Source organism: Phaseolus vulgaris, chromosome 4, assembly GCF_051622355.1.
Source record: "Phaseolus vulgaris cultivar YP4 chromosome 4, ASM5162235v1, whole genome shotgun sequence".
Classification (NCBI taxonomy): Eukaryota; Viridiplantae; Streptophyta; class Magnoliopsida; order Fabales; family Fabaceae; genus Phaseolus; species Phaseolus vulgaris.
The window spans coordinates 2,195,607-2,208,176 of record NC_143501.1 but is presented as its reverse complement, the minus strand read 5'-3'; the positions used below and the strand labels follow the sequence as shown (position 1 = coordinate 2,208,176).

The 12,570-nt window shown below is 29.8% G+C and overlaps 1 protein-coding gene across 1 annotated transcript; it reads left to right on the top strand.

Annotated features, from left to right (window-relative positions):
- Positions 1–9,890: 9,890 nt before the first annotated feature.
- On the top strand, positions 9,891–11,605 carry LOC137836663 (alkane hydroxylase MAH1). Its single transcript, XM_068645343.2, has one exon. The coding sequence runs from the start codon at positions 9,916–9,918 to the stop codon at positions 11,452–11,454; it is 1,539 nt and encodes a 512-aa protein (XP_068501444.2). The 5' UTR covers positions 9,891–9,915; the 3' UTR covers positions 11,455–11,605.
- The last annotated feature ends 965 nt before the right edge of the window (positions 11,606–12,570 follow it).

The window sequence follows — 12,570 nt, the reverse complement described above, 5'->3', positions numbered from 1 at the left end:
AGTATAAGAAAGTTAGACATAAATCTCAACAACAAATACGATTTCTATGTTATTCTTTTGTCATCCTTCAACTTCACTTTCATTCTACAACTTCAGTGTAATTTTGTTCACTTCTAACAAACAAAAATAGTATCAATGTGTACGATTTTGGTGTAACTAAAGTTCTCTTTCCGTACAAAATAATATGAATGCAAAATTGCAATATTCATTGAAAACATAATTATTGACATAAAAATTTGTGTCGGTTATCACACTCCTTATTTTGCATATTTTCTCCGGTGAATTATATTATATCATTTTTTTTATTTGGACCAACACTTATTTTTCAAATCAAACTGAAAAATTCACATCCTCACCCTATATTATATTATGCAGAATATTATATTTATTCCATTAGAGTAAGTTATCATGTTTTGCTTTCAAAGACAATGACTTGAGAAAGAGAAAAGTAAAGAGTTAGGGTTTCAAAAAAAATCAGAAACAGTTTAATGAGAAATTGGTACGATGTCATGAATCACCATTGAGGTGGCATGCCCTACACTTCCCAGCTTCTGTCCTTATCTGAATTTTTTCTTAGGTCAATAAAAAAAATTAAAATTATATGATAACATAATAAATGATTCCAAATATCATTTATAACATAACTCCCTTTATGTTTCCTCATTAATACCATTTCTTTACCACCCAACATTTTTTTTTTCAACTCTTTGTACAACTATTATCCTCATCTAGTAACTTATATTTACCCAATGTTCCTGTAGCAGACAATTAGAATAAGACATGGAATAAAAGAATATTACTAAAAAAAATTAAAAATAATTAATTAATATATTAATTAAATTAAATATTATTTTATTATAATCACTACAGGAAAACAAGCTATTAGTTTCCAAATATTTGCGTGGGCCAGCAAAAGACGCTAATATCATCGACTAAAATGGCGCAAAATCCACGCAAAATAGCATTCGGACGCAAAACGGACGCACTTGTGGATTTAATTTTTTTTTTAAAAAAAAATTCAGTTTGCGTCGGCCGCGGCCCACGCATATGCGTCGGCTTGCATCGACCGTGGCCCACGCATGTTTCACGTAGCTTCTTTGTCACCAAGACGACCTAGGTTCGAGTCTCGCCCACCCTAGTTTGTGTCTAACATTAAATTTGCATTACATATGAAATTTCTTTTTTCATCCTTTATGCGTCGGCCTTGGCCCATGCAAAATCCAACGCATATGCATCGTCCATTTTGCGTGGACTTGGCCCACGCTATTGCTTCCAAGGTTTTTCCGTCCAGCTGTGGCCAACGAAAATCCGACGCACAAGCGTCCGTTTTTGGCCTATTGCGTCCGTTTTTGGTCCACTCTATATCCTTATCTTCTTGTAATGAATTAAAAAATTATTAATATTTAAAACAATTTATCTTATTAATAAATAATTATAAATTAATTTTTAAATTAATATTTAATTAAATATTAAGATTTTAACTACCAATTATAAAAAAAAAAATTATTAAATACAAAATGAAAACCATTCCATTACTACGACCTCTATTATATATACGGTTTATGCCGGAACGAAATTGGACTAATTTAAAAACACTGGACAACTTACTTTATACCTACTATTTGGTCGGATTTTTTATTACTAGTCTAATTTTATTAGTTGTCATGATAATGATAGTAGAGTGGTAATGTGGGCTGTGATTGGTAAAATTAGATTGTTATTATTGAAAAATATAAATTTTATTTGTGTTTCAATTCATTTTATTAAGATAAAATTATAAATTCAAATATTGGGTTGTTAGAAAGATTGATTAAAAATAATTAAAGTTTTGATTTGCATATATTTTTTTCTATATATGTATGTAAATGTATAAGAGTATCTTATCAAAGTTTTGCTACAAAATATTTTAATGAAGATGACTAATTTTTTAACTATTCTATTGAAATCTCTTTTTTATATTAACAAAATTTTAAATATAAGACTTTACTTAAAATTAAATCCACTGTCACTTTTAATACTAATTCCTTTAGATGACTATTTTTTTTAACTATTCTATTGAAATCTCTTTTTTATACTTAAAACTAAATTCATTGTCACTCTTAATACTAACTCCTTTAGATGTTTAAAATAAAACATTTTTTTAGTACATTAATTATTTTTTTAAATAAAGGTTACACTACAATAATGAGTGAATGAAGTATGATTTTTTTATATAAAAAATTAAATAATTTTTTTATTTACGCGGGCCAGCGACCAACCCGTCCGCGTGAGCTGCAGGTTATGTTGAGCGGGCAAAAGTGGGTTAGCGAACTCAGTCCGTCCCGCATTTTTTGATAGTGGATTACAGGCCGACACACATTGTCCGCCCCACATTGCCACCCCTTATTATGTAGTTGTGTGTGGTTGAAGGCTCTGCCATCACTATGCATCATGGTTTACTAGTTCAACAAAGTAACAACTCTAATATTATAGGCTTCAACGATTCTGATTGTGACAATGATATAGACATCACATATCTACAATATTGTGTATACTATGGCTCAAACATTGTCTCGTGGTCTTCTCATAAACATAAATATTGTGGCATAGTTGGAGTCCGTGTAAAGATTATTATATGGCTAACTTCATTACTATCCAAACACTTCACATTGTTACAACAATGTCTAACATTTATTCGGATAATCTTGGAGAAGTATTACTCAATGCAAATCCAATAATGCATTCAAAACAAAACATTTAACAAAACACTTTGAGTTGGATCTTCACTTTTGTTCATAATCTTATCCAATACCAACACATTCACTTGATTAATGAACATGTTTTAACAAAATACAGAGAAAGTGTTAACCATAAAATAAGATGTAATCCCGCACGTGCATGGTCACATGCATAAGTTAGTTTTCTTTTTTGTGTAACATTGCCTGTATATACACTCTCGACAATCTATATTAAATGTCAATAAATAGTATTGATTTGTCTATGATATGATTCCATACATTTTTACTCATACTAATTATTTAATGCGTTTAAGGAGACATATTCAATAATGTACAATTAAATGAGAATTTATTTACATAAAAGAAAATACATGTGAAGAAGGAATATTTTTTTTAAAGTGAAATTAATAATGTACTATAGGATACACTTCTAGTTAAGGAAATATCCATGGTTTTTATTTGTTTTAACAAAAAAAACCGAATCATGTGTTTACGGGAAAAATGTTTGTACCACTATATATATTTATTTATTTGTGATCAATTTTAGATTATAACAATTTACTATTTTTTTCTAAGAGTTATGAATCTATTTTATTTCTTATTTTAATTTTTTGTAGTTCACATTTTCTCTCCATTTAAAACAATCCTTCACATATCTATGTTTTTCACCAAATCACTCTTAATAATCTAAAATGGAAGACGAAAAGTGATAATTAAAATGATTTTTTAAGGACTAACTGAATATAAATTGTTTTTTTTTACAAACTAATGCGAGAAAAAAAAAGGGGTTATTGAAGGGCTAATTAATTTACCAAAAAATGTAGATAATTTTGTTTAAAAGCAAACTAATTTTAGATAACTTGTATGCAGTAATACATGCATTTAAAGAATTAAATAGAAAATTCGATCTAATTTGTAGAGTCCTAAAAATCAATGAACATCATATAAATAATGACAAATTTATCCAAAACCAATATTTAAAACCACTACATCATGTAAAACCTACAATGAAAGAATTAAGATTAATATTCTTTATTTAGGTAAAATTAATAGTTAATTAAAACATGTCAAATTACTTAGGGAAGCTATAATGGTTTTATTTCTAATGTACCAACAATTAAGACCACTTTCTTAATAATGCTACATCTCATGAAGTAGATGTATCTGATTTTTTTACTTGCACCACTTAAGTATGCAAACTATGTAATTTAGATCTTGATTATGAATATATAAGCTGGAAAATCAATTTTTTATAGGTTTTGTAATTTGGGTATAGTTGTAGAATTCAGGAAAAAAGAGAATAATGTTTTACCTCAAACTTTAGATAGTTATAATATTTATAATTTATGTATTTTTTTAGACGGGGTTGGAGTATTCTACTGGTTCGTATAAATAAATTTTTTTATGAAGGGTACAAAAATTTATCATGCACACAGTATTTCCATACATGTGCTTTAACTGTTCGAAGACACAGTATATCTACTGGTAAGTATTATTGTATAGGTTTTAGTTTGTTTTTTCTTCTAAAGTAGGAATAGGTGTGTATAGATTGGACCACTCTAATTTTTTTTATTTAATATATATTTATTATTATTGAAAAAAAAATTACCTGTGATCCTTTTAAGACCTACACAGACAAAGGCAAGTACAAAGCAATTTTAGACACTAATTATCATTGCCGACATCATAGTAATGAATAATTAGGGATTTTTTAATTAATAAAATAAAATAAAATAATATTTAAGGGATAGTTGAAGTCTTATATTGAAGTTTTAACCTATAGAGTTATTTTGCCTTGTGTAGTGCTGTTGTCACCAGTGCTAACAATTGGACCCCCAACACCTAGCCCAATTGCAGCTTCTGTTCTAATCTCTAATCGACAAAAAAAAAAAATACCACTACATTGTAAATTAGATGGGATTATGAATATTAATGATGACATTGTAAAATGGATATGAGTGAGGAGTTATAGAAATCAATTTTAGAGAAAAAAAATAATTAATTGTTATAGTGATTAAATTAAAGCATTTTAGATATAAAAAAGATAAGTTTCTATTGTTAAATAGTTTCTAAATTTGTATCTAATTAGCTATCAATGGTTTAACTACCAATTATTTAGATTCTAAATTTGGTAAAAGCCTTGGTTGCTAATTAGATACCAATTTATAAACCATTTAACAATAATAGAAACTAATTTAGAAACCAAAAATATTTTTAGTCTCTAAAATTGTCTCTAATTTAGTCACTATAACAACTAATTATTTTTGGTCTCTAAAATTGGTTTCTATTTCATGATTTTATTGTAGTGACGGTTTTTCCACATGCATTTTGAATCATTTAGTATGGATTTAGACAAAAAAAATTATTACTGATTTGATTTGGGTAAGTTGTGTTTCACTGACATTATTTTATATGAAGAAATTAAAATTATGCACGAGATACACGACTTTATGTAAAGAGGAACTAAGGTTGAAGTCGTGTGGGCATGATTTTCATTAAGTATTGGATGAGAAGGAAAATAACGAATTTTAATTTCTCCTTTTTTATTCGGTGTTTTATCCTTTAAATTATTTACATTCCTTAAGTTGATAACAAATTTTGGTTGTGTCTTATGTTGTTTAGAATAGTTCGACCATATACAAATGTTGCTTAAGGTTTGGTTGTGATGCAGATGCAATAATTACATGTGCTCAAGTGGTGGTCACATAGATAAGTGATATAAGATGGAGGGAGATTAGCATGAAAGGAAGAAGCACTACGAGGACAATGGAAAAAGAAGTAGAATTTGGCATTGCAATGAGCAGGAAATTAGGAAGGATGGAGGAGGCAAAAAGTATGTTGGTCTGCTTCATGGTTCTTTCCGGCACCAAGAACACCCTTCTGGGTAGTAGAGTAATATTGCATAATTAGTTGTTATATTAACTAAATTAGATACTATTTTATATATTAAAAAAATTATTGGTATCTAAATTAGTTTCTATTATTGATAAAAAATTTCTAAATTGACATCTAATCAGCTACCAAGATTTTACGTACTAATTATTTAGATTTTAAAGTTGGTAGCTAAAATCTTGATAACTAATTAGATATCAATTTAGAAACTATTTATCAATAATAAAAATTAATTTAGATACAGATAATTTTTTAAGTTTCTAAAATTGTATCTAATTTAGTTAATATAACAACTACTTATTTTTGTTTCTAAAATTAGTTTCTATTTCATGATTTTCTTGTAGTGAGTAATTGCTATATGAATCTCTAACTATGTGTTGCACTAGTATATGTTGATCATATATCGCGGTGGTCTTTTACAATAACAAGTGTTGTGCAATCTAAATAGTGTTGTGCAATCTAAATAGCATCTACTCACAAATAGCATTTGGTGCAAAAAGCCCTTTTGTGGTTCATGTAGTACCCAAGGCAACCAATAATTAGCATTGATCAATAACATATACCATTGCCCTTCTACATTTTGATTGTGATGGATCCAAGTGGTTAACATCATCTACTTTTCCCACCTCTACACCTTTATTTTTATGGATAAAAAAGTTCACTTATTTTTATATACATCTCTTATATAAGGGTTGAGGTATTCTGAAATATTTTTATTATTTATTTATTTTATTAATAAAAAAAAACTTCCCATCTCTACACTTTTTTAAGGCTCTTTTTCTATAATTATATGACATGAAAAAAATTGAGCTTATGGTAATGTTTTGGTTTTTCGAAAATCACCACCATATCTAAATCCCTCTTGAATATTACTTTGGATGTTTAACATTTTATATGGAGATTTTGTTTGAGAATGATCATCCCTCCATCTTCACTCACCATATTTTTTACTAAAAACATATTATCTATATAACTTTTAGAGCAATAACATTATATACAGTGATATAAATATATTTAAGCCTTAAAAATTATCATTGTTTTGGGGTAAATTTAATAATTAAAATGTGTGAATTTAAGGGAGTTTTTATGGCTTATAATACTTGAGGACCACTTTCATAAATCCCACATGGAGAAAATGTTATATTTTATTTAAGTTGATATGATTTTATTTTTTTGAAAGTGACGTATCTGGTTTTTAACTTGGAGCATACTTTGTGGACTGACCCAGTAATATGACAGCTATTTTTTCTCTTATTCTCTCAACAATAAAACATTATCACTACTTTTATTTGCATAACATAAACACAAAATCTAGAAATACAATAACCTGTTATATACGTACATAAATTCATCAAGTTTTTGTGCCAAGAGACTTGTATGAAAGATGTGCCAAAGTGAGCTTTGTACTAATCCCTCAAAATTTGGCAAAATTAGGTTTTATATATTCTCAATCTACTTTGACTTGCTTTGTCCAACTTATTAAATTAGCATATCAAAAGTGGGACAGAATGAACTGGTTTTTAAATTAAAAATTAAAATTAATTTAAAATATATTTTATATTATTTTTTTATTCGTAAAAAGTATAAATAAATAAATAAGAATCACCTAAGAGGTGATCCAACCCATATACATGTCAACTACTCTACTAAAAAAAAAGACTCAATAACTTCACTAAAATCAACCAACTTACAACCAACTATAATGCACCTAAAAATTAATACCAACAAACCAACCCACACAAACTAAAAAAACTATCAGAGATTTTTTACCATAAGTAAACAAGACAATGGATCAAGACATCAAACAGAAAAAAAAAAAAGCAGAAGCAAAATTAGAAGTATGCCAAGATCAAACCTTTAATTGAGGCAAAGAAAAGACCTAGATCACAATGATCAATCACCACACCTTGAAAAATATGTTTATTCTTATGCCTCCATATCTTCAATGATTGCAACCCAAACACCTCCCCAAATTAAAACGTTTACATAACCTCAAACATCACAAAAATTAAAATGTAAGGATTTTTTTATATTATATTATTTGAAAGATGCAATATACAAATTTTTTTTATCAGCAATAAAATAAATGAATAAATAAATAAATAAATAGGGACCACTTCAGGAGTGGTCCAACCCTTATACATAAATACCTGACAATAACTCCTATTAGAACGCCTGTCTACCAGTTTGTCAAATGGGCTACCAAACCAACTCTACCTAACATTACATAATCAACCTCATACAATCCAAAAGATTTAAAACCCAACTAGAATACGAGAAATAAGAAAAACGAGATTTCGTATGAATCAAAGACCATACCTTAACTTGCACTGAAGCAAACACCTCAGACACATCTGCCACCCCACTATTAAAGATGATCGAGTTCCTCGCTCACAATGCCAACCCAAATTGAACCCCAAACGTTGTTAACCGAAACAAAAGCCTGACTCATCCTGAATTGTGCAAAATTTGACTTAGGGTCCTTGTGAAAAACAAATGACACTCCAAGTCACTCAAAGCACAAACACCAGATACGCCAAGCAAACCTGCAAACAAAGAACAAGTGACACGACATGCAATATAAAATAATATTATAACTTAAATTATTATAATTTATAAGTTAAGTTCTATCTATTAATTATATGAAATAGTTTAATAATTATTTTAATTTATTTGATTAAAAACATTAATTTATCAATTAAAAAATATTTATATAATTAAATACACTTTTAATATATATATATATATATATATATCAATTATCATCTCTTCTTTGACTAGATGGATCAAGATTTTCAATCCATATTTCTATAACGAACTCGTCAACACTCCTCACTGCTTGGAAGGTACTGAAGGATAAGATAGCGACTAAAGCGAATCTGGTGAGAAGAAGAATTAGTATGGCTAGTAGTTTTTATGGTCTGTGCGGGGAGAAAGAGGAAACCACGTCTCATCTCTTTTGCACATAGTGCAAGTGAAAGTTTGGTTATGGGTAAACTTCAAAGTCCGCAGGGTAAGTTTTTTGTACTCTGATTGGTGTCTTGAGCCTTTGGTATATATGAGATCTGTTAGAAAAATTTAGATGTTTTTTTTTTTGTATTTGGAATGCTTCATGTTTATGTTTGTCTTCTTTGTTATCATGTTTGGTTTAAACAAGGAATTTTTTCGTATGGTTTAAACTGAGATTGATCTGTATTAGGATTGAGATATCCCTAAAATACCTCTATTTATTGATTTTTTTTTGTCGATAAAAAAAAAATCTATAACAAACTTGCTAATACCATTTTAATTCAAACCAAAATGACATGGTCTAAACAATACGTCATACCTACCTCATGATATCATCCCTTGTATTTACCTTAAATATTTTGATGAAGAATTTAAAATTATTTGATATTTATACTATTAAAAAATTATTAAATACAAATTAATTTTAAAGATAAAAAATAAATTATTATATGAATTAAATTTGATATTATTTTATAAATTAAAAAATTATTAGTATTTAAAATAATTTATATTATTAATAAAAAATTATAAATTATTTTTTAAATTAATATTTAATTAAGTACCAATTTTTTAATTTATAAAATAATATTTAATTTAATTAATATAATAATTAATTATTTTTTATTTTTAAAAAATAGTTTATATTTAATAATAGTAACTGTAACATTAGTAATATGCAAAGATAAATATAATAAACCAAATCACCCCCATTCATCTTCAAATGTTACTGTTAGAAAACTCCTTATGTTTGAACAGTACAATTTCTCTAGCAACATGTATCTGGGAGAATTTAGAGACTTTTTTTCCCCTTTTTTATGGTAAACTTGTCTAAGAAATTAGGTATTTATAACTTCAAAATTTGAGTTTATGCTGTTGCAATTTTAGCATTTTTTTATAAGGGTTTAAGGACACCCTTAACTTCCACTTAATGATTAATTTATTCTTTGGTGATAAAAAAAAATTGAGTTTATGCAAGTGTACCACATCCAACCTATATGTCGGCCAAATATATATATATATATATATATATATATATATATATATATATATAAACCTATAATATTTATGATCATGTTTTTGACTTTTATCATGCTTTATCTCTGACATCGCCCTCACCATATTAATTTTGACGAACTGAAATTCATTAAAAATCACTAACTGTTTTAGCCAACTTGATATATCTTGGAGAAAAGCAAATACATATATGCATTGATGAAGAAAAAGACAAACATATATGACTTTGAGTCTCTATAAATAGGACAATAAGCATCCACATTTATAACCCTCTCATCACTGCATGCACAAACACTTTCCAATTCTGGATATGGCCATGTTTCTTCTCTATGCACCCATATTAGCATCATTCCTCTGCTCTCTGTACTTCTTTCATCGCAGAAGAAGCTGCATACACCCTCTTTTGAGAGATTACTTCATCCTTGGCATGCTACCACCATTGCTCTTCAACTTGTGGAGGATCCATGATTTTATCACTGATGTGCTGAAGAAAAATGGTGGCACTGGGGAGTTCAAAGGGCCATGGTTCACCAAAATGAACTATTTCCTCACTTGTGACTCCCTCAATGTGCAACACATGCTCAGCAAGCGCTTCGACAACTACATCAAGGGACCTGCGTTTCGTGAGATTTTCGAACCCTTTGGAGATGGGGTTGTCACTGCCGATTCAGAAACATGGAAGTACTTCAGAACCGTTCTCCATTCTTTGATCAGGCAAAGAAGGTTCGAAGTGTTTGTCGATCAAACAGTTCAGAAGAAGGTGCACACAAGCCTGCTTCCAATATTGGATCATGCAGAACAAGAAGGAAGAGTGGTGGATCTTCAAGATATCTTCAACCGATTCACCTTCGATAACATGTGCTCCACAATTGTAGGGCATGATCCTCAGTGTCTTTCCCTTGACTTTCCCGAAGTGGCGATCGAAAGGGCTTTTAACGAGTCTGAAGAGTCGATATTCTACAGACACATAGTGCCAAGAAGTGTTTGGAGGTTTCAGAAATGGCTGCAGATTGGTCAAGAGAAGAAGATGACAGAAGCATGCAGAACATTTGACGAGTTCATATATTCACGGATAGCATCAAAGAGAGAAGAGATGAGTAAGTGCAGCAGAGAAGAAATGGAGGAAGCTCCATTTGACTTGGTGAGTGCTTTGATGATGACAGAAGAGAGAGGAAGAGTGCATGACGATAAGTTTCTGAGGGATGCTGCGTTTAACTTCTTTGTAGCGGGAAGAGAAACCATGACTTCAGCTCTAACATGGTTCTTTTGGCTTATTGGTAACGACCCTTTGGTGGAAGAGAAGATTGCTGAAGAGATAAAAGAGAAGTTTAGGAATGAGAAAGAAGTGATAGGCATGGAGGAGGTGAAGAAGCTGGTTTATCTGCATGGTGCTTTGTGTGAAGCTCTCAGACTTTTCCCTCCGGTGCCTATCGAACGGAAGCAAGCAGTTAAAGCTGATACGCTTCCAAGTGGGCACAGAGTGAATGGCAATACAATGATAATGTTTTCATTGTATGCAATGGGAAGGTGTGAAGAGATATGGGGAAAAGATTGCATGGAGTTCAAACCAGAGAGATGGATTTCTGAGAGAGGAGAAATAGTTTATGCACCACCTTACAAATTCATTGCTTTTAATGCAGGACCAAGAATCTGTTTGGGAAAAGACTTGGCCTTTCTTCAGATGAAGATGGTTGCAGCTGCTATTTTGCGCAGCTACCGTTTCAAAGTGGTGGAAGGTCATGTTGCAACTCCCTCCCATTCCATTGTTCTTCTCATGAACAATGGTTTGAAAGCTACCATAACCAAAAGACAGCTTCTTTGATGCAGCAAAATCTCAGATAAACTTGGGTTCTGTATTTTTATTTCTTTTGTTCTAAGTCAGACAATGAAAGTGTGTTTTTTATTGGTACAATGTAAGTGTGTTTAATAATGTATGTTTAGCTAAGCGTATAGAATAATGGTTATTTTAGTGATGAGAATGACTGTGACATTGTTGTTTGTTATAATGTTTTAATAAGAGTATATAATTAATTGAGTTCAACTCTTGTGCATCCTTAAAATTTGACACTAATGTCTCTTCCTTCAAACTCTTAACCCTTCCATTTCTAAGTTACAACAAGCTATCCTCATGTGTCTTCAAAATCACAAACCACTATCGCTGTCCCATGCCACCCAACAACCTTAAACCTCTATTGTAGTGGAACCACCAACCTATTACCAAGAACTAAAAAAAAACTTGAATAGAAAGAAAGGTACTAGGGCAAAGAAGAGTGGTCACTAATGGAAAAAAAATCGTTTTAAATGTTTGAATGGCACTGGATATAACCTAGCCCTAACGGATAAGGTGATAGAACTGGCACACAGTTAGAACTTGCACCATTTCATGTCACACTTTATACCAATTAAAATTGATTTTTTTTTTGTGAGGAAAGAGAAGAGGAAAAAATAGAAATGAGGATGAAGAATATATTAATATTTAAAATCCAAATACATTAATCTAGGTTGGTGAACCTAGAGTTATATTTTTGTGCAGATTGTCTTTGGTTTTTCTTTAATTGTAGATGCTTTTTTGGAAATCTAATAAAAGTGTGTGTCAACTTCCATGATTGGATTCTTGAGTTGTTTTTACCAACACTTACAATTTTTTTTGATTTGATCATCAAGACTAACACTTAGATGTTTCTTAAATTTGTTGTTAGTTTGGTTTTTATTTGATGATTTGTTAAGATTATTAATGATCGATTGTCTACCTTATGTTAATACCTTTAAGTTATATGTAATGCTTTAATTTTTTTTTTAGATTATGTTGACATCATAATCTCAATGAGCATTCCTAAAATATTCCGCATTCCTAAAATATTCCACATTATTTTTGTTGATAAAAAATTCGATAAGATAGAGTTATATATTTTTTCATACCTATAAAGATTTTGGTGAC